This window comes from Schistocerca gregaria, chromosome 2, assembly GCF_023897955.1.
Source record: "Schistocerca gregaria isolate iqSchGreg1 chromosome 2, iqSchGreg1.2, whole genome shotgun sequence".
NCBI lineage: Eukaryota > Metazoa > Arthropoda > Insecta > Orthoptera > Acrididae > Schistocerca > Schistocerca gregaria.
In genome coordinates, this window is record NC_064921.1 from 205,779,600 (window position 1) to 205,803,777 (window position 24,178).

Genomic DNA, 24,178 nt, shown 5'->3' on the forward strand with positions numbered 1-24,178 from the left:
ACACCATGATGCCGGGTGTTGGCCCTGTGTGCCTCGGTCGTATGCAGTCCTGATTGTGGCACTCACCTGCACGGCGCCAAACACACATACGATCATCATTGACACCAAGGCAGAAGCGACTCTCATCGCTGAAGACGACACGTCTCCATTTGTCCCTCCATTCACGCCTGTCGCGACACCACTGGAGGCAGGCTGAACGATGTTGGGGCGTGAGCGGAAGACGGCCTAACGGTGTGCGGGACCGTAGCCCAGCTTCATGGAGGCGGTTGCGAATGGTCCTCACCGATACCCCAGGAGCAACAGTGTCCCTAATTTGCTGGGAAGTGGGGGTGCGGTCCCCTACGGCACTGCGTAGGATCCTACGGTCTTGGCGTGCATCCGTGCGTCGCTGCGGTCCGGTCCCAGGTCGATGGGCACGTGCACCTTCCGCCGACCACTGGCGACAACATCGATGTACTGTGGAGACCTCATGCCCCACGTGTTGAGCAATCCGGCGGTACGTCCATCCGGCCTCCCGCATGCCCACTATACGCCCTCGCTCAAAGTCCGTCAACTGCACATACGGTTCACGTCCACGCTGTCGCGGCATGCTACCAGTGTTAAAGACTGTGATGGGGCTCCGTATGCCACGGCAAACTGTCTGACACTGACGGCGGCGGTGCACAAATGCTGCGCAGCTAGCGCCATTCGACGGCCAACACCGCGGTTCCTGGTGTGTCCGCTGTGCCGTGCGTGTGATCATTGCTTGTACAGTCCTCTCGCAGTGTCCAGAGCAAGTATGGTGGATCTGACACACCGGTGTCTATGTGTTCTTTTTTCCATTTCCAGGAGTGTAGAATGAGTGACAGCTGTCAAAGTGGCAGTACTGTGACTTGGACATAGACTTTTGTGGAGTTATCTGAGAGGCAGAAATTAAAATATAGGACAGTAGATCATTGACTCGAGAAGGGAGAAGTAAAGAAGTTTGGAAGTAGATATTGAGGTTCTGAAGGAAGGAGCAGAAACTGTTTTGCACAGGTTAGGAAGGTGTCATCAATGAATCTAAACTAGACAAAGTGTTGAGTAGATGGGAAGGATTCCTTTAAATTTACCATAAAGAGATTAACATGGTATGGTGCCATGTTGTATATAGATTTGGCCTTGGAAAGAGAAACAATTATGAGTCTTAAATGTAGTTGGACAAAAATAAACAGGTGGTGATGGTAGGTTTGGTGTCAGGCTTTGTTTATGATTGATATTTTTTTCAGTCTTCATTCTGTTCCTGCCACTGAAAGCCACCTTTCTCCCCACATCCTGCCTCCCATTACTTCCCGACTCTCACCCATTTCGTATGTTTGTCTGTACCACAGCTGCTACATTATTTTCCTCGGCTGTTGTCTGACCTTCTTGCTGTAATTGTTCAATATCTCACTCCATCTGGCTGAGAAAATGCGTGCTCTTGGTTGTGTTTATGTTTTCCAGTACCTGTCTGGAGTATGTAAAGATGTTTTGAGCTTAGTTTTAATTTTTACATCTTGTCTTGCAGTTTTATCCTCTTTTGCTTACCTTCAGAAGATTGTTGCACATATTACTGTTGTCTTTACCATTCACATTCATGACCTCAATTCTGACTTTTGCAGTTTTGTGTTACTGAATCTTCACCTTCAGTCATTCATGAAATACTAATGTGATAATTTGTTTTGTTTTGACCTGATTTGTTTTATTAGTGATTCCTTCTGTGAATGTCATTTGGTATTCTGTTGTAAATAAGAAGCTCACCCAATTTATGGGCAAGAAAGATGGAGAGGAGGGAAAAGGCCACATGACAAACAGGAGAACATAGGGGAAAGAAGGGCAATGAGGAAAGAACATAGTAGTAATGGGGAATGGCAACAGTAGCAAGAGGTAATAGTATTTTTCAATGAACTTGGCCATCAAGTTTATTTTGTAGCTCTCCTCATTGACCTTGTTTAAGTGTCTATTAAATAATAACCATCACTTCAAGATAGTTTTGGTTGAATATATTTTTGTGTTTCTTCATTGCATGTGACAGTCATTTTGTACATTTTAGATAGCTTGTGTGACACATTTTTTTTATAAACAGGTTTCTCTACATTCTGGTATTTTTACATACAAAAATAGGCACTAAACATTTAGTTTATCAGAAATATGTGCTCTTCAAGTACACTGCTGTTTGTGAAATTTGAGTTATTGGCCCAGAATGGAACTCTGATTTTGTACTCTACAGTGTATGTGGAATTCTAAGGTCTCTAAATTATTGTATTTGCAGTACTGAGGCTCAAATGACATTACAGAGCCACTTTTTATTTTGCTGAGGAGACTGCAGGTGCTGGAGCTTTGTAGGGTGACACTAAGGTTGAGTGGGAGGGGTGGGGTAGTGATGAATATACTTCTCACAGTAGATACTTAGCTGATGACACGTAATACAATTTGGTGGTATTTTCAGATCCCTGCAATGGGTAGCAGTACAATATTTTCTTATATTGCTACTCAGTCCTAGGGTGCTTTGTCACTTGTGTCTTTCATCTCTGGCAATGATCTGTATAGAATATGAGAAATGCAAAGTTGCACTGTGGTGTAGAGTACACATTAAGTATTAGGTTGCCTGTAGCTGGGTGGGGATTTACTTCAAAGATTAGGGGAAGGCAAGGGTATATGATGGTGCCTAATACAGCACAGCGGTGTCCAAACTAGCATTAGGGTTGATGATGCTTTACATTAATAGCAGGAAGTAGTATGCAATGACTACATTGAGCAGGATCTCCAAATTATATCACTGAAGAGAGTATTGGCATGGTGTTCAACTGTGTCTATTATTTTGTTCCTTGTTACAGTGTGTTCACCCACAATTGGAGAGAATTTGCTTGTTTCTGCAAAACAGGGTCATTCAAATGAGAGAATGATTTCTTTGACTAAATCCCCAGTTTCCATGAGACGAAGATCCAAATTTTGGTTCTTTGGAGGAAGGGCATGTGTGTCACAATTTATTTGTGACGCCGAAGTATGTAGATTCTCAGTAACTACCTCCCCACCTCTCCAGAAATAGAATTTGCCATCACTGATAATTTTAATATGTGAAAGTGCCTAAAGTTTCAATAAAAACAACAATAATAAAAGATATCATATGTTTTAATATAATAAAATACTAATAACATGTTTACAGTAGTGCTTAGTACAATGCTTTAACATAATGTCCAATAAATTTGGGAAGCACATGTAGCATGAAAACGAGTTAAGAAACATTATAGTGACAAGATCCCACAGTTTTCAGGATGTCATAATCTACACTATATAAAAGTAAATTGTGCATTCATTAGTAGAACTTCATTTAGCACTGTCATTGTCATCTGAGATCTGCAAACAATGGCTTAATGGAGTGCATGGTTTTTCTTTTGGCCATTTATGTCTATGTTAAAGAACAATCAATATTTCTGTAATCTAATTCTTAACCAAGGATCTATCTCTTCTGTCATGCCATACTCAGTGTCCTGTGGTTTCACAATTCTTCCTATGGTTGTCATGAACCCTGTCAGATTTCTTGTTGGCATCCGGTAGACTCAGCCTGAGAATGGGCATCATTGCTTTGTAGTCAGGCGACAAGTCCATCCCTTGGCCAAGCAATTGAAAAGTACTGTGTGTTAGACATGTAATTTTCTAAAATTTATGAAATTTCTGAGACCTTTAAATTTTGCACTAACTGACTCTGAAAGTTAGCTGAAAAAATTTGGAAACTGAGTATGTAAAAATATACATTGTTTTATGGATCCTTGGCTCCACACCTGCATTTGCTTAATATAAGCTAATCCTACATACTTTAAACTTAGTTCCTTATTTCTGCCACCACCACCACAACAGTATTTTTCAACTTGCTCTGATACTTCTCAATCAATTTCCCAGGAGAATGTACAAAACTTGTTGCAATAATTGATATTATATGGAGAGGTTTGTATTGGTGCAAATTTTCACTTTGGGCACCACTATCCTTTGCATTTGAAATACTTTGTATGAACCAAAAAATAGAGTTAACTGTACTCTTACTCCAAGCAAACTGTATAGTAAATTTATCAGCATGTGTGGACCATTTCAGCTTATTACTTTCACAAACAGCAGTGCTTTAGTCTAGTGATGCTTGAATAAACTATTTTCTAGTGCAATAAATTGAACTACAGTTTAGGGTCAGGTTTACTTTGTCATAAATAATTTTATCAGATGTGTTCCAGAGAAACACAAAATTCTTGTTTTCCTCGTTAGGACATTTTTGCCTGTTAATGGAAACTGCTGATAGCTTCACAAGTGCATTGTGCATAAGAATTGAACGTGTATAGGAATTGATCTTAAGAAGGCTATAAACAGGAAACAGAAAATAAGTAACTTTATCTCCACAACATCATTTCTACAGAAAAGAAGCTCAAAATTTATGTTGTCTATGAGATTTAAAAAAAATATATATATGTATTTACACAATCAATGTATTTTGTAAAAAATAAATTTACATTGTAATATAGACAGTAGATGGCCAGCTAACCATCAATATTTCTTCTCTAACAGAGACAAAAGTCATTGTTTCTTACAATCAGCTGTTGAAAAAAACCTTCAGAAATGGACAAATATGTGTGCTCAAAAGTTTCCTTTGTTGAAGGACCATTTGATATAAACAGAAAAAAGTTTCTGCTATCTTATTCTCTGTTCATTTGATCTTTGCTTTACGCTGTGAAGAAAATGTGATTCAGAGTATGTAATGTTGTCTGTCATTTTAACAAAAAATGTCCGACTAATTAAAAAAAAAACGTTCACTGCAATGCATAGATTCGTGATGCATCCACATAAGTGATATATGATTACTGAACTTCATTGTATTTGTCTCCTTCAAGAAATAATACAGTTATAATTTATTTTTTATCTTGAAGTGAAGATATAGTTCCTTCATATGTTGTATCAGTTTTTCTGAAAACATAGTGTGACTTGAAATACACATTCCATAACAGCAGTAAATATTAGAATTCAGTTACAGGTCTTTTCTTTATCCATTCTTGAATTCTTGGCAAACTGAAAACCTTATCCTTAAGAGCTTTGAGTTTTGGATAATGATCAAGGGACTCTTTACCAAAAATGAGTTCAAAATTTTCTAGAGACACTGCAAAAACAAAGTCCGTCCAGGTAAGCTGAAACAAGGAAATTTATGGTTAATATAAAACAGGCTGTCATGTAATGCTAAAGACGTTTGTATGGTGTTTGGTATTAAATACATGTCTAATCTATATGATTCAAGTGCCAGAGAAGCGCTTGATATATTTCCTAACACAGGAATGCAAGAAGAAATAAACTGAGGTGGTGAGAACCATAAGGGCCTAAACCACATAATGCTGATTGTGAGATTGTAGCATTTAGTCATGCTTCTTACATTGGTTGACCTTATGGTGAGTCAGGTTTATATGTGCTGTAGCCCCACATTGTATATATGAACATTCACAGAAAGCTGTCTCACTGGTTTCTGTGATATTCACTTAAATGTGGGCTCATCAATAGTGTGCTTTAGGTCCTTATGGTTCTCAGTACAGGAATTTTCACATAGAGTGTACTATAAAATGCACATTTTTCTACTTGGTAGTTTCCTTAGATAAAACAGTTACTGTGTAACTTTTCATCTTCTTGATGAATCCATACATATTCTAAAACTGCATTTAAGGAAGAAAGATTGGTTTTAACATCACGTTGACATTGTGGTATGTTCCACATCTTCTCCTAAACCACTGGATCAATTTGAGCCAGACTTCGTACACATAGCACTTACTGTCTGGTAAGAACCACTGTAGGAATAAGAATCACCTACCTCTCAAAGGGATGGGGGCGGGGATGGTGTTGAAAAAGGAGTGCAGCTCACGGCAAGCAAATAGCCTGAGAATAAGGGCCCTCAGTGATTTGAAACCAAATTTACACATAATTTCAAACCTTTACAAGACTTTTTCTTACTGGCACACCTAAAAAAGATGAAAGAAAAGTGTTTATCACTTACTACATTTTTGCTGTTCTTGCAGTAAAATTGCCACTTCAGGCATGACCCTGTAACATATTACTTCTTTATTAACTCTATTTGCAACACATTCTGCAGACAGTATATGCATATACCGCTGAATGTACTCGCAAAAATATATCATCATACAACACACAGTTGAGGAGGGATGACAGCATAAACATTGAGCCAAGTGAAAATGAAATTGCAGGGTGAAATTTGCACAAGATAAAGGTGTAATATGTTAAAGATATGTGATGTGTGTACACTGGCAAAGCTATGGATGGAGACCCGTTCCTAAACCCCTAGGTAAATTTCAACTAAAGTTGGTACATATACTACTTACGGTCTGAAAAGAAATACTGTTGAGATAAGAACTGACCAGCAACCTCCTGTTAGGGTGTTGGTGATAACGTGGAGAGAAAAGGGGGAAGGAGAAGATGGACAGATGGGGGGTGAGAGAATGACTAGAAAAGGAGAGGAGGAGGAGACAGAGAGAGAGAGAGAGAGAGAGAGAGAGAGAGAGGGAAGAAGGAGATGAACTAATAGAAGATTTATTTGTTATTCAACTCAGTAACAGAATCCATACATGTTATAAAAGTGTATGTCTGTACAAGGTGGTTATAATGAAAGTGCAGTTGCCCACAGAGTTCCAGTGTGGGCTGCCATAATTATATGGCACTGAAACTTGGTAACACAGAACTGATTTATGACAGAAAAAAATTAGATCCAGTTGTGGTTGCCACATACAAATCTGGTACCCGTGAATGCAAGAAAGACTTCCAGAAATGTTTGCCTGTGTAATGTATTAGGAACAGGACATGGTCAGAATAGGTCAAACAAGTGAGAAAGGCATAATGTTGATTTTATTATTAACTGCTGCTTACACGATTTGTTCAATATGAACACTGGAGACATTGACGAGATGCTGTATAGTGCCAGATCTGCACCTTGTGGTCAAAATTGGAACTAATTTTTTTTCCAGAATAAATTGGTTCCTGCATTAACACATCAGCATATATACCAAGTTTTTCTGCCACACAGTAATTACAACTCGCACTGGACATTTGTGAGTAGGTGCACTTTATTATAACTACCTGGTCTCTTCCACATCTCCTCCTAAACTGCAGGTTAATTTCAACCGTACTTGGCACCTATGTCACTTACTTTCTGGAAAGAACCATGGTGTAGGTAAGAAACACTTACTTCTCAAAGGGGTTGGGATGGGGGTGACAAAGGATCATAATTCATGATTCATAATAAAATAAATACATACCCAGGCAATGCCAGGTTCTCAACTTGTAGCAAACATAGCAGTAAAATTGTGAAAATAAATAAGAAAGAAGATTTTCAGGTAGATAGAAAGTTGCATGTTGGACTACTATTTTTACATCAATGTTATAAAATCAGCTTTAACATGTGACTGACACTGTATGCATGGTTCACAGTTGAACAGAAGTATTGTTGTGTACAATTCATACTGTTGTTTGTGAAAATTCCGACCCCTGAAGGCTTTTGAAAATGAAAATTGCTAGGTAGGCATGTGACATTCAAATCTGATATATATGACACAATATTACTGCTCTTGTGAACTTTGAGAAGGGACATGTGAACTGTTACAACTTGGGTATAAATACAAGCCCAGTGGAAAGCCACAACTAGTAAAAGATGAATTCACATTTCAAACAGCTATCAGACTTCAAAGGTAGCATGCTTTCAGGGACGCAATTAACTATTTTTTCCCCACTAATACCAGCCTACCGTGTGTTCATGAAGAGCTGCCACTTTAAGTACCTGGAATTTGGCTATGGAATTGATGGCCACCTGATGGGTGTGTATATTGATAGTGTGGTACAGAAGCTTACAACTGCTTAAGTGAACCAGAAGAAAGGAATTCTACTGCTCAGCTCTCACGGACTGTTCAGACACATTTCTGTGTTAGTGAAACATCGAAATGCAGTTAAAAGTCATTTGATACTCATTGGTAGTTTATGAAACAAATCCTAAAAAGATGCTTGTCTGCTTGTCTCTCAACATATCACTGACACATTGGATTTAAGTAACATGTCATCTTTTTTAATAAATTTTGCTTACCTTAGTTCAGCCATGCATATACATAAATGGGATGGCAGAGAGGTGTAAGCATTTCCTGAGTGGATAAGGATTTATTGTAGAACATTTCTGATCTCATTTGGTATGTGCTGACTTCTCACTCACCCCTCAACAATACAATGAGACAGACACACTAAGTTTTTCCCTTCTACAATATTGCCATGACAAAAGATAAATGAAGCAACCAGCAGAATAAAGTGCTAACACTACATTTAGTAATAACTAATCCGATTACATTATCTCATGTTTTTCCAAATGCACCACATGCTGGGCAAAAGTAGTGCCAGTGGCACACATTATTGTCTTATTGTAATAAGGTCACACAACCGACAGTGTGTGGGCTAAAAACTTGTCTGCTGACCTCTTCATAACAAATCATTTGATCCAGATCATCCTTGAACAGTTGACATCAGTTATTTCTTGCTATGCACATTCACATAACACATTAGCGCAAAATTAGTGTAGAAAGATCATATTATCATGGAGTTCTAAAGGAAATTATTGAAACTACTTACTTACTGAATCTGTAACAATTTTGTTTACCATTCTAAAAGAAAGCACCACTGATACTAAATTAATGCTGATGCTTTTGTGTAGCCTATCTGCCACAGGTAATTCATTTACAAATATCCTACTTGCTCACACCGATTGTCTATGTACAGCTCTTCTGTTTTAACCCAATTCCAACACTGCATGCTGTGGTTGGACTTATTTTTCTGTATTTTTGTGTATTTTGCCTTTGTATTTCTCCTATTTCTTCCCCCTCTTCCTATATCCTTGTCTTCCATTGAAATCTGCATACAACAGTGCAAATTAGTTAAACTTTGAGTTGCTTTCAACTACAGGTCCACATTTTTAGAGTAAGTACAACATCTTTGCATATATACATCGTTATATATATATATATATATATATATATATATATATATATGATGTAAATAAAATAGAAAGAAACTTCCACATGGGAAAAATATATTAAAAACAAAGATTCCAAGACTTACCAAGTGGGAAAGCGCCGGCAGACAGGCACACGAACAAAACACACAAACACACACACAGAATTACTAGCTTTCGCAACCGATGGTTGCTTCTTCAGGAAGGAGAGGGAAAGACGAAAGGATGTGGGTTTTAAGGGAGAGTTGCCTTTAAATATGTCTGCTTGTGTCTGTGTATGTGCGGATGGATATATATATATGTGTGTGTGTGTGTGTGTGTGTGTGTGTGTGTGTGTGTGTGTGTGTGTGTGTGTGTGTGCGCGCGCGAGTGTACACCTGTCCTTTTCTTCCCCTAAGGGAAGTCTTTCCGCTCCCGGGATTGGAATGACTCCTTACCCTCTCCCTTAAAACCCACATCCTTTCGTCTTTCCCTCTCCTTCCTGAAGAAGCAACCATCGGTTGCGAAAGCTAGTAATTCTGTGTGTGTGTTTTGTTCATGTGCCTGTCTGCCGGCGCTTTCCCGCTTGGTAAGTCTTGGAATCTTTGTTTTTAATATATTTTTCCCATGTGGAAGTTTCTTTCTATTTTATTTACATCATCATTAATTTGAACCCAACAATTACGTTTGTTATTGTCTCTGTTGCATTTCGAAATCTTCTCTATCGTCTTACTTTCTCTTTTCGTTTGCCCTTACTCTTTGTCTTTAAATATGTCTGCTTGTGTCTGTGTATTTGCGGATGGATATATGTGTGTGTGTGTGTGTATGTGCGAGTGTACATCTGTCCTTTTTTTCCCCTAAGGGAAGTCTTTCCGCTCCCGGGATTGGAATGACTCCTTACCCTCTCCCTTAAAACCCACATCCTTTCGTCTTTCCCTCTCCTTCCTGAAGAAGCAACCATCGGTTGCGAAAGCTAGTAATTCTGTGTGTGTGTTTGTGTGTTTTGTTCATGTGCCTGTCTGCCGGCGCTTTCCCGCTTGGTAAGTCTTGGAATCTTTGTTTTTAATATATTTTTCCCATGTGGAAGTTTCTTTCTATTTTATTTACATCATCATTAATTTGAACCCAACAATTACGTTTGTTATTGTCTCTGTTGCATTTCGAAATCTTCTCTATCGTCTTACTTTCTCTTTTCGTTTGCCCTTACTGTTTGCCTTTAAATATGTCAGCTTGTGTCTGTGTATTTGCGGATGGATATATGTGTGTGTGTGTGTGTGTGTGTGTGTGTGTGTGTGTGTGTGTGTGTGTGTGTGTGTGTGTGTGCGAGTGTACATCTGTCCTTTTTTTCCCCTAAGGGAAGTCTTTCCGCTCCCGGGATTGGAATGACTCCTTACCCTCTCCCTTAAAACCCACATCCTTTCGTCTTTCCCTCTCCTTCCTGAAGAAGCTACCATCGGTTGCGAAAGCTAGTAATTCTGTGTGTGTGTTTTGTTCATGTGCCTGTCTGCCGGCGCTTTCCCGCTTGGTAAGTCTTGGAATCTTTGTTTTTAATATATTTTTCCCATGTGGAAGTTTCTTTCTATTTTATTTACATCATCATTAATTTGAACCCAACAATTACGTTTGTTATTGTCTCTGTTGCATTTCGAAATCTTCTCTATCGTCTTACTTTCTCTTTTCGTTTGCCCTTACTCTTTGTCTTTAAATATGTCTGCTTGTGTCTGTGTATTTGCGGATGGATATATGTGGGTGTGTGTGTGTGCGCGAGTGTACATCTGTCCTTTTTTTCCCCTACGGGAAGTCTTTCCGCTCCCGGGATTGGAATGACTCCTTACCCTCTCCCTTAAAACCCACATCCTTTCGTCTTTCCCTCTCCTTCCTGAAGAAGCAACCATCGGTTGCGAAAGCTAGTAATTCTGTGTGTGTGTTTGTGTGTTTTGTTCATGTGCCTGTCTGCTGGTGCTTTCCCGCTTGGTAAGTCTTGGAATCTTTGTTTTTAATATATTTTTCCCATGTGGAAGTTTCTTTCTATTTTATTTACATCATCATTAATTTGAACCCAACAATTACGTTTGTTATTGTCTCTGTTGCATTTCGAAATCTTCTCTATCATCTTACTTTCTCTTTTCGTTTGCCCTTACTCTTAGCCTTTAAATATGTCTGCTTGTGTCTGTGTATGTGCGGATGGATATATGTGTGTGTGTGTGTGTGTGTGTGTGTGTGCGAGTGTACATCTGTCCTTTTTTTCCCCTATGGGAAGTCTTTCTGCTCCCGAGATTGGAATGACTCCTTACCCTCTCCCTTAAAACCCACATCCTTTCGTCTTTCCCTCTCCTTCCTGAAGAAGCAACCATCGGTTGCGAAAGCTAGTAATTCTGTGTGTGTGTTTTGTTCATGTGCCTGTCTGCCGGCGCTTTCCCGCTTGGTAAGTCTTGGAATCTTTGTTTTTAATATATTTTTCCCATGTGGAAGTTTCTTTCTATTTTATTTACATCATCATTAATTTGAACCCAACAATTACGTTTGTTATTGTCTCTGTTGCATTTCGAAATCTTCTCTATCGTCTTACTTTCTCTTTTCGTTTGCCCTTACTCTTTGTCTTTAAATATGTCTGCTTGTGTCTGTGTATTTGCGGATGGATATATGTGGGTGTGTGTGTGTGCGCGAGTGTACATCTGTCCTTTTTTTCCCCTAAGGGAAGTCTTTCCGCTCCCGGGATTGGAATGACTCCTTACCCTCTCCCTTAAAACCCACATCCTTTCGTCTTTCCCTCTCCTTCCTGAAGAAGCAACCATCGGTTGCGAAAGCTAGTAATTCTGTGTGTGTGTTTGTGTGTTTTGTTCATGTGCCTGTCTGCTGGTGCTTTCCCGCTTGGTAAGTCTTGGAATCTTTGTTTTTAATATATTTTTCCCATGTGGAAGTTTCTTTCTATTTTATTTACATCATCATTAATTTGAACCCAACAATTACGTTTGTTATTGTCTCTGTTGCATTTCGAAATCTTCTCTATCATCTTACTTTCTCTTTTCGTTTGCCCTTACTCTTTGCCTTTAAATATGTCTGCTTGTGTCTGTGTATGTGCGGATGGATATATGTGTGTGTGTGTGTGTGTGTGTGTGTGTGCGAGTGTACATCTGTCCTTTTTTTCCCCTATGGGAAGTCTTTCTGCTCCCGGGATTGGAATGACTCCTTACCCTCTCCCTTAAAACCCACATCCTTTCGTCTTTCCCTCTCCTTCCTGAAGAAGCAACCATCGGTTGCGAAAGCTAGTAATTCTGTGTGTGTGTTTGTGTGTTTTGTTCATGTGCCTGCCTGCCGGCGCTTTCCCGCTTGGTAAGTCTTGGAATCTTTGTTTTTAATATATATATAAAAAATAGAAAGAAACTTCCACATGGGAAAAATATGTTAAAAACAAAGATTCCAAGACTTACCAAGCGGGAAAGCGCCGGCAGACAGGCACATGAACAAAACACACAAACACACACACAGAATTGCTAGCTTTCGCAACCGATGGTTGCTTCTTCAGGAAGGAGAGGGAAAGACGAAAGGATGTGGGTTTCAAGGGAGAGGGTAAGGAGTCATTCCAATCCCGGGAGCGGAAAGACTTCCCTTAGGGGAAAAAAAGGACAGATGTACACTCGCGCACACACACACACACACACATATCCATCCGCACATACACAGACACAAGCAGACATATTTAAAGGCAAAGAGTAAGGGCAGAGATGTCAGTCGAGGCGGAAGTACAGAGCCAAAGAAGTTGTTGAAAGACAGGTGAGGTATGAGCGGCGGCAACTTGAAATTAGCGGAGGTTGAAGCCTGGCGGATATCGAGAAGAGAGGATATACTGAAGGGCGAGTTCCCATCTCCGGAGTTCGGATAGGTTGGTGTTGGTGGGAAGTATCCAGATAACTCGGACGGTGTAACACTGTGCCAAGATGTGCTGGCCGTGCATCAAGGCATGTTTAGCCACAGGGTGATCCTCATTACCAACAAACACTGTCTGCATGTGACCATTCATGCGAATGGACAGTTTGTTGCTGGTCATTCCCACATAGAAAGCGTCACAGTGCAGGCAGGTCAGTTGGTAAATCACGTGGGTGCTTTCACACGTGGCTCTCCCTTTGATCGTGTACACCTTCCGGGTTACAGGACTGGAGTGGGTGGTGGTGGGAGGGTGCATAGGACAGGTTTTACACCGGGGGCGGTTGCAAGGGTAAGAGCCAGAGGGTAGGGAAGGTGGTTTGTGGATTTCATAGGGATGAACCAAGAGGTTACGAAGGTTAGGTGGACGGCGGAAAGACACTCTTGATGGAGTGGGGAGGATTTCATGAAGGATTGATCTCATTTCGGGGCAGGATTTTAGGAAGTCGTATCCCTGCTGGAGAGCCACATTCAAGGTCTGATCCAGTCCCGGGAAGTATTCTGTCACAAGTGGGGCACTTTTGGGGTTCTTCTGTGAGAGGTTCAGGGTTTGAGGGGATGAGGAAGTGGCTCTGGTTATCTGCTTCTGTACCAGGTTGGGAGGGTAGTTGCGGGATGCAAAAGCTGTTTTCAGGTTGTTGGTGTAATGGTCGGAGAATTCAGGACTGGAGCAGATTCGTTTGCCACGAAGGCCTAGGCTGTAGGGAAGGGACCGTTTGATATGGAATGGGTGGCAGCTGTCATAATGGAGGTACTGTTGCTTGTTGGTGGGTTTGATGTGGACGGATGTGTGCAGCTGGCCATTGGACAGATGGAGGTCAACGTCTAGGAAAGTGGCATGGGATTTGGAGTAGGACCAGGTGAATCTGATGGAACCAAAGGAGTTGAGGTTGGAGAGGAAATTCTGGAGTTGTTCTTCACTGTGAGTCCAGATCATGAAGATGTCATTGATAAATCTGTACCAAACTTTGGGTTGGCAGGCTTGGGTAACCAAGAAGGCTTCCTCTAAGCGACCCATAAATAGGTTGGCATACGAGGGGGCCATCCTGGTACCCATGGCTGTTCCCTTTAATTGTTGGTATGTCTGGCCTTCAAAAGTGAAGAAGTTGTGGGTCAGGATGAAGCTGGCTAAGGTGACGAGGAAAGAGGTTTTAGGTAGGGTGGCAGGTGATCGGCGTGAAAGGAAGTGCTCCATTGCAGCGAGGCCCTGGACGTGCGGGATATTCGTGTTTAGGGAAGTGGCATCAATGGTTACAAGGATGGTTTCCGGGGGTAACAGACTGGGTACGGATTCCAGGCGTTCGAGAAAGTGGTTGGTGTCTTTGATGAAGGATGGGAGACTGCATGTAATGGGTTGAAGGTGTTGATCTACGTAGGCAGAGATACGTTCTGTGGGGGCTTGGTAACCAGCTACAATGGGGCGGCCAGGATGTTTGGGTTTGTGAATTTTAGGAAGTGGTAGAAGGTAGGAGTGCGAGGCGTCGGTGGGGTGAGGAGTTTGATGGAGTCAGGTGAAAGGTTTTGTAGGGGGCCTAAGGTTCTGAGGATTCCTTGAAGCTCCGCCTGGACATCAGGAACGGGATTACCTTGGCAAACTGTCCAATGGCCAGCTGCACACATCCGTCCACATCAAACCCACCAACAAGCAACAGTACCTCCATTATGACAGCTGCCACCCATTCCATATCAAACGGTCCCTTCCCTACAGCCTAGGCCTTCGTGGCAAACGAATCTGCTCCAGTCCTGAATTCCCGACCATTACACCAACAACCTGAAAACAGCTTTTGCATCCCGCAACTACCCTCCCAACCTGGTACAGAAGCAGATAACCAGAGCCACTTCCTCATCCCCTCAAACCCTGAACCTCTCACAGAAGAACCCCAAAAGTGCCCCACTTGTGACAGAATACTTCCCGGGACTGGATCAGACCTTGAATGTGGCTCTCCAGCAGGGATACGACTTCCTAAAATCCTGCCCCGAAATGAGATCAATCCTTCATGAAATCCTCCCCACTCCATCAAGAGTGTCTTTCCGCCGTCCACCTAACCTTCGTAACCTCTTGGTTCATCCCTATGAAATCCCCAAACCACCTTCCCTACCCTCTGGCTCCTACCCTTGCAACCGCCCCCGGTGTAAAACCTGTCCTATGCACCCTCCCACCACCACCTACTCCAGTCCTGTAACCCGGAAGGTGTACACGATCAAAGGGAGAGCCACGTGTGAAAGCACCCACGTGATTTACCAACTGACCTGCCTGCACTGTGACGCTTTCTATGTGGGAATGACCAGCAACAAACTGTCCATTCACATGAATGGACACAGGCAGACAGTGTTTGTTGGTAATGAGGATCACCCTGTGGCTAAACATGCCTTGATGCACGGCCAGCACATCTTGGCACAGTGTTACACCGTCCGAGTTATCTGGATACTTCCCACCAACACCAACCTATCCGAACTCCGGAGATGGGAACTCGCCCTTCAGTATATCCTCTCTTCTCGATATCCGCCAGGCCTCAACCTCCGCTAATTTCAAGTTGCTGCCGCTCATACCTCACCTGTCTTTCAACAACTTCTTTGGCTCTGTACTTCCGCCTCGACTGACATCTCTGCCCTTACTCTTTGCCTTTAAATACACTCCTTGAAACTGAAATAAGAACACCGTGAATTCATTGTCCCAGGAAGGGGAAACTTTATTGACACATTCCTGGGGTCAGATACATTACATGATCACACTGACAGAACCACAGGCACATAGACACAGGCAACAGAGCATGCACAATGTCGGCACTAGTACAGTGTATATCCATCTTTTGCAGCAATGCAGACTGCTGTTCTCCCATGGAGACGATTGTAGAGATGGTGGATGTAGTCCTGTGGAACGGCTTGCCATGCCATTTCCACCTAGTGCCTCAGTTGGACCAGCGTTTGTGCATGACGTGCAGACCGCGTGAGACGACGCTTCATCCAGTACCAAACATGCTCAATGGGGGACAGACCCGCAGATCCTGCTGGCCAGGGTAGTTGACTTACACCTTCTAGAGCACGTTGGGTGGCACGGGATACATGCGGACGTGCATTGTCCTGTTGGAACGGCAAGTTCCCTTGCCAGTCTAGGAATGGTAGAACGATGGGTTCGATGACGGTTTGGATGTACTGTACACTATTCAGTGTCCCCTCGACGATCACCAGAGGTGTACGGCCAGTGCACGAGATCGCTCCCCACACCATGATGCCGGATGTTGGCCCTGTGTGCCTCGGTCGTATGCAGTCCTGATTGTGGCGCTCACCTGCATGGCGCCAAATACACATATGACCATCATTGGCACCAAGGCAGAAGCGACTCTCATCGCTGAAGACGACACGTCTCCATTCGTCCCTCCATTCACGCCTGTCGCGACACCACTGGAGGCGGGCTGCACGATGTTGGGGCGTGAGCGGAAGACGGCCTAACGGTGTGCGGGACCGTAGCCCAGCTTCATGGAGACGGTTGCGAATGGTCCTCGCCGATACCCCAGGAGCAACAGTGTCCCTAATTTGCTGGGAAGTCGTGGTGCAGTCCCCTATGGCACTGCGTAGGATCCTACAGTCTTGGCGTGCATCCGTGCGTCGCTGCGGTCCGGTCACAGGTCGACGGGCACGTGCACCTTCCGCCGACCACTGGACGACAACATCGATGTACTGTGGAGACCTCACGCCCCACGTGTTGAGCAATTTGGCGGTACGTCCACCCGGCCTCCCGCATGCCCGCTATACGCCCTCGCTCAAAGTCCGTCAACTGCACATACGGTTCACGTCCACACTGTCTTAGCATCCTACCAGTGTTAAAGACTGCGATGGAGCTCCGTATGCCACGGCAAACTGGCTGACACTGACGGCAGCAGTTCACAAATGCTGCGCAGCTAGCGCCATTCGACGGCCAACACCACGGTTCCTGGTGTGTCCGCTGTGCCGTGCGTGTGATCATTGCTTGTACAGCCCTCTCGCAGTGTCCGGAGCAAGTATGGTGGGTCTGACACACCGGTGTCAATGTGTTCTTTTTTCCATTTCCAGGAGTGTATGTCTGCTTGTGTCTGTGTATGTGCGGATGGATATGTGTGTGTGTGTGTGTGTGCGCGCGAGTGTACATCTGTCCTTTTTTTCCCCTAAGGGAAGTTTTTCCGCTCCCGGGATTGGAATGACTCCTTACCCTCTCCCTTAAAACCCACATCCTTTCGTCTTTCCCTCTCCTTCCTGAAGAAGCAACCATCGGTTGCGAAAGCTAGCAATTCTGTGTGTGTGTTTGTGTGTTTTGTTCATGTGCCTGTCTGCCGGCGCTTTCCCGCTTGGTAAGTCTTGGAATCTTTGTTTTTAACATATATATATATATATATATATATATATATATATATATATATATATATATATATATATATAAAACAGAAAGAAACTTCCACATGGGAAAAATATATTAAAAACAAAGATTCCAAGACTTACCAAGCGGGAAAGCGCCGGCAGACAGGCACATGAACAAAACACACAAACACACACACAGAATTACGAGCTTTCGCAACTGGCAGTTGCTTCGTCAGGAAAGAGGGAAGGAGAGGGAAAAATGAAAGGATCCCTATTGGGATATGTGTGTGTGTGTGCGAGTGTACACCTGTCCTTTTTTTCCCCTAAGGGAAGTCTTTCCGCTCCCGGGATTGGAATGACTCCTTACCCTCTCCCTTAAAACCCACATCCTTTCATTTTTCCCTCTCCTTCCCTCTTTCCTGACGAAGCAACTGCCAGTTGCGAAAGCTCGTAATTCTGTGTGTGTGTTGGTGTGTTTTGTTCATGTGCCTGTCTGCCGGCGCTTTCTCGCTTGGTAAGTCTTGGAATCTTTGTTTTTAATATATATATATATAGAGAGAGAGAGAGAGAGATAGAGAGATTTCATTTACATTCATTTTTAATTTTTTAACATACATGTTATACTTTATTTCCAACTGAAAAAATTTCTTTCTTTCTTTCATTTGCCCATCAGCTTCCTTATGTGCTCATTTGTGACAATACTACTACTGCCTCCAACTAACTGAGTATTTTCAGATTCTTGTTTTTTCCTCTTGTTCTCTCAGCTTTTCTTCTTATTTTCTCACAATCCTGAATGGAAATGGAACTCTGAGTAGGTTATCCTCATCCTTTGCACCTTCTTGAATCACTAATAATTTTATATTCTGGGAAGATGAACATATACAAACACTGACAGAACAAGACATATACACTGAAGTGTCAAAGAAACTACTATAGACAAGCATATTCAAATACAGAGATATGTTAATAGGCAGAACACAGCACTATGGCTCGTCAACACCTATGTAAGACTAGTGTCTGGCACATTTGTTACATCTGTTGCTGCTGCTACAGTGGCAGGTTATAAAGATTTAAGTGAGTTTGAATGTGGTGGTGTATTCACTGCATGAGTGGTGGGACACAGTATCTCCAAGGTAGCGCTGAAGCGGGTATTTTCTCATATGACCATTTCATGAATGTACCATGAATATCAAGAATCCAGTAAAATATCAAATCTCCAACACTGTAGTGGCTGGACAAAGATCCTGCAAGAACAGGATCAACGATGACTGAAGAGAGTCATTCAACGTGACAGAAGTGTAATCGTTCCACAAATTGCTGCAGATTTCAATGCTCTGGGCCATCAAGAAGTGTCAAGAGTATGAACTATTCAACGAAACGTATTGATGTGGGCTTTTGGAGCCGAAGACCTACTCGTGTACCCTCAATGATGGCATGGCACAAAGCTTTACTCCTTGCCTGGACCCGTCAATACTGACACTGGACTGTTGATGGTTGGAAACATGTTGCCTGGTCAGATGAGTCTCATTTCAAATTGTATCAAGCAGATGGAAGTGTACAGGTATGGAGACAACCTCATGAACCTATGGAAACTGCATGTCAGCAGGGGGTTGTTCAAGCTGGTGGAGGCCCTGTAATGGTGTGAGGCATGTGCAGTTGGAGTGATATGGGACCCCTGATATGTCTAGATATGACTCTGACTGGTGACACGTATGTAAGCATCCTGTCTCAATGTGTGCATCCGTTCATGTCCATTGGGCATTCCGACAGATTTGGGCAATTCCAGCAAGACAATGCAAAACCCCACATGTCCAGAATTGCTACAGAAAGGCTGCAGGAACACTCTTCAGAGTTTAAACTCTTCCACTGACACCAAACTCCCCAGACACAAACCTTACTGAGCATATCTAAGATGCCTTGCAATGTGCTGCTCAGAAGAGATCTTCAGCCCCTCATACTCTTATGGATTTATGGGCAGCCCTGCAGGATTTATGGTGTCAGTTCCCGCCAGCACTACTTCATACATCCACAGCTCGTGGTCTAGTGGCTAGTGTTGCTGCCTCTGGATCATGGGGTCCTGGGTTCTATTCCCAGCTGGGTTGGGGATTTTCTCCGCCAGGGACTGGGTGTTTGTGTTGCCCTCATTATATCATCATCATTCAGGAAGTGCTGAGATTGGAAAAGGAGAGATATGGAACTGGTACAATTGCTGATGAACATGATGTTGAGAGCCTCACAAGCCAGCATCATCATCATCATCACTGCTTCAGACATTCATCGAGTCCATGCTACATCGTGTTGTGGCACTACTGCATGCTCAGGCAACCCTACATGTTATTTTGCAGGTGTATGAGTTTCTTTGGCTCTTCAGTGTACATACATAAACTGACCTCTGATCGGCTATTAAAAATAAACATATGCTTGTAATTTTATGACACTTGCAAGGGTGGAAAAAGAGACTACAAAGTATCAGTATCAAAGTATTGTATCAGTCAGCTGTCTGTTTCATTTATCAGTGTGTAAGCAGGAAGTGATTATTAAAACAGATGGGATTAGTGCATCTTCCAACAGTTGTGAGGTACATTCTGTCATTTCTTCCTGCAATGGGGTCTGAGTAAGAGTGATGAAGTTACGAGGGAGTGGTGCAGAAAATGCTCAGTTGTGTGGGATGAAAATGAACAGGGAAGAGACTCAGATTTGACTGATGAATGTGCACAACACATTATTAAACATGTGCATGCAAGATACTGTTTCACAAGTTCTGAACTCTCTGAAAGTGTGCCTCAGATTTCAAAAGACGGCCTCGTTAATACTGTCACATAGAGGTTAATTTACCATAAGTTGTGAGCACTGTGGGCACCAAAATTTTAAACTAATCTTTAGGAAAACAAAATATTTTCAGGATAAATTTATGCCAAAAACACTAACTTTACATTATTTATTTTGCAGAATGCAGGGATGTAACCACCTGGAGGAGTTCAGAAAGGGGAAGGGATAGTAGTGTCTGTGTCGGGGGAGAGAGAGAGAGAGAGAGAGAGAGAGAGAGAGAGAGAGAGAGAGAGAGAAACACTGTCTGGTGGAGCGTGCAGGGACTAGACTGTCAATAGGTGCAAAGTCAGATTTTGGGGCAGGCAGGCAGGTGGGGAAAAAGGAAGCAAAAAGAGAGGAGCAGTGAAACACAGGTGGATGTATTGGCAAAGGGCGGCAAATAAACAGGGTAGGAGATGAGAATGTGGAGATGATAGGACAGAGGGGGTGGATACTGTTGGGTGCAGGGTGTGGGGACAGTATATTACTGTCGGTTGTGGCTGGGATAACTACGGGAACAGAGAATGCGCTTTAAGGATAACTCCCATCTGTGCAGTTAAGAAAAGCTGGTGGTGGGGGGAAGGATCCAGATAGCATGGGTAGTGAAGCAGCCACTGATATCAGGTGTGTTATGTTGAGCTGCATGCTGTGCCACAGGGTGGTCTACTTTGCTTTTGGCCACAGTTTGGCGGTGGACATTCGTCCTGGACAGTTGGTTGGTCCTCATGCCAATATAAAAAGCTCTGCAATAATTGCAGCCGAGCTGGTAAATGACTTGGCTGCTTTCACATGTGGCCTACCCAGCCACTGATGGGGTATGATAAACCTGTGACAGGATTGGAGTAGGAAGACCTCACCTTTAGTTCAACACCCAAATTTAGCTTGTCAAAGACCTGCTCTCCTTTTCCTGATCCCTGCCATGCAAGCACTTCTTTGCCACCAATCCCTCCAACCAAAACCACCCTAATTCCAACATTGAACCCATCCTCTTCCAATTCATACTGTCATCCAAATATAATGCACCACACCTCCCACCTAACCACCCACTTGTCACCTTCCAGGAATTCCTTACCTTCAGCTTAGCTTCACAACCTTCTCTAGGTCCCTTCCTCAGAACACCAAACTTTCAGTATAAGAAAGAACAGCCATATACAACCTCAAACCAAATCTTGACCTAACCGTTCTACCTGCAGACAAAGGTTCTATCACTGCTGTTAATTGACAGTAGGCCTCCACCAATTATCTTCTCCCCCACCTATAAACTCTGCCAGAATGATCCCATACTAGAAGTCCAACACATACTGCAAATCCCTGCTTACAGTCTTAGGTCCTATCCAGAATTTCGGCCTTCATTAGCCAACACCTCCAACTAACTGCCTTTAATATAGCCTGTCACGTCAAAGACACCAACCATTTCCTTCACTAACTCTCCACCATCCCTACCCCTTTACTTCTTGGATCCTGACTTGACACTGTTGATGCCACCTCCCAATACATGAACATCCCCCATGTCCCTGGTCTTACTGGTATTGAACACTACGTTTCCCAGCATCCTACAGACTCCAAACCCACTACCTCATTCCTCATACACCTTGTTAACTTTATCCTAAACCACATCTACTTCTCATTTGAAGGGAAGGTGTATAAACACATCCATGGAACAGCCATGGGCATCCACATGGCACCCTCCTATGCCAACCTTTTTATGGGCCATCTAGAGGAGACCTTCCTAGCATCCCAAAACACCAAACCCCTAGTCTAGTTCAGGTTCATTAATGATATTGTCATGATCTGGACTCAGGGCCAAGACACCCTATCTTTATTCCTTTGAAACCTTAACACCTCTCCCATCCATTTCACATGGTCTTCCTCATCCCAGGGTACCACCATCCTAGATGTTGACCACCTCTTATCTGATGGCTCCATCCACAACTCTACCCACATTAAACCATACGACCACCAACAGAACTTACATTTTGACAGCTGTTGTCCCTTTCACATTGACAAAAAGTCCCTTTCTCAGTATGCTGAGGGTCTCACTAAGACCTTCACAGACAGGCACTATCCCCCAGACCTAGTCTGCAAACAGATCTCCCAAGCCATTTCCCCTCAAACCCCCAATACTCCTAGCAACCTCAAGAACCAGCCCCAAAGGAGTATCACCTTCATCTCACAGCACCAACCCAGACTGGAAAAACTGAATTACATTCTTCACCAGGATTTTGATACCTATCATTGTCCCCTGAAATGAGGGACATCCTACCTGAAATACTTCCCACCCCTCCTAAATTGGTGTTCCATTGCCAACATGACCTCCATAACATAATACTCGTTTGTATGTCACTCCCAGTCCCAACCACCTTGCCACAAGGAGCATATCCTTGTGGAAGATGCAGGTGCAACTGATGACAACATAGTGTCCTCACACCATTCACCCAACAGTTTCCACCCCCTCTGTCCTATCATCTCTTTTCGACTCTCAACTCACACCCTGTTTATTTGCAGCCCTCTGCCAATGCATCAGCCAATCTTTCCTTTTTTGCTCCCTTCTTCCCTATCTCCCAACCCCAGAATCTTTTGATGCTGCCCCTGTTGGCAGACTAGTCCCTGCACACTCCACCAAACAGCATTTGTCTCTCTCCCCACCCATACACTACCATCCCTTCCCCTTCTCCACTTCCTCCAGGCTGCTGCTTGCATCCCATGTTATAGTTGCATTCTGGCCCAAGATGCTGTAGTTGGAAGTTGTGTGTGCATAGATGTGTGCTTGCTTGTATGTGTGAATGGTGTGTCTCCCTCTTTTACTGATGATGGCTGTGGCCAAAAGCCTTATGTAAGTGTCTTTTAATTGTACCTGTCTGCAACCTGATGTGTCTTCTTCATGGTAAGTAGCAATCTGTCTGTTGCTACATTGTTGATATTCCTACCTGGAGCTTCCATTTTTTGGTTTTTGCCAAATGGCTTCCTTCCATCCTACAACACTGTGATGTTTTCCTTTGTTACTCTTCTCTATAGAATTACTCTTCTCTGTGTCCATTCTTTCTCTTCTTTCCTGCCCACCAAGCAGCATCTACTTCCAAGCCACACTGTATCAACGATCATCTGCACACAACACAGAGTTCGTGACCGCCCGGATTGGTGATGCAGCTTCTAATGCCCCTCTGACAGTTATAATTATATTTTTTCCTACTGATCCCATCTCATTCCTCATCCTGAAGTACTTAAGCATTTTCTTTCCACACATGTCCGTTACACACGAACTTTTGATCCTCGCCCTAACCCATGCCCTTTCCTTCTTTCTTTGCTTATAGCAAAATACACACACGCATTCACACACACACACACACACACACACACACACACACACACACACACACACACACCCAACATCATCATTCCTTTCCACCCATGCTTCTGTCTGTTTTTAATGTATTTGTGCATATTTTTGCATGGTTTCTTGTATTTTGCATATTTTTGTGTAATTGTGCGTATTTTTATCTATCTGATCATATTTTGCGTATCTATGCATGTCTTTACGTATTTTTAACGCATCTTTTGTGCATCTTTTCACTTATCCAGTGCCTCTCACAACCACCAACACTTATTTTGCCCATTTCTGCATCATTCCCAGTCCTTTACACGATTTCTGCCACAGTGGACCCTCGCTCCATTTTTCTGCACCAGTTCAGAAAAGTATCCCTTTCCATAGCTAAAACCCAGTTCCACATACTGTTTCTCAAATTGTGCCTAAACCCTGGAATTCCCCCTAACGGCCTAACTGTAAAGATTCATTTCTCTGGATCCCACCCCTCCTTTCACAGTGACCTACACATTTTCAGATTCTGTCAATCCCTGGCCCTCACAAACCTGGTACTACAAAAACACATCTCTGTAGCACAGGCATCTCAGAACCGCCTCTGCTCCCTCCGCAATATACTACTACTCTGCAATCCCTATCCACATGTCATGTCTCTGAAACTGAATCCTTTGCTCTCCAGCACCTGGAGGAGCATTCCACACACCACCTCCATCAGTTATCCAACTTGCTGACATCCTACTGTTTCACCTCCATGAGTTATCCAACTTGCTGACATCCTACTGTTACCTCGGTGCACTGCT

At 43.0% G+C, this 24,178-nt stretch overlaps 1 protein-coding gene across 2 annotated transcripts in view; it reads right to left on the bottom strand.

Annotated features, from left to right (window-relative positions):
* Window positions 1-3,111: 3,111 nt before the first annotated feature.
* LOC126336700 (glutathione S-transferase-like) overlaps window positions 3,112-24,178 on the bottom strand; it is a 286,668-nt gene continuing 265,601 nt past the window's right edge. For both annotated transcript variants that reach the window (XM_050000656.1, XM_050000655.1), the window contains one exon: window positions 3,112-5,162. In XM_050000656.1, the coding sequence (XP_049856613.1) occupies window positions 4,995-5,162 (168 nt within the window). In that variant the 3' untranslated portion in view covers window positions 3,112-4,994. The remainder of the gene's footprint in view (window positions 5,163-24,178) is intronic.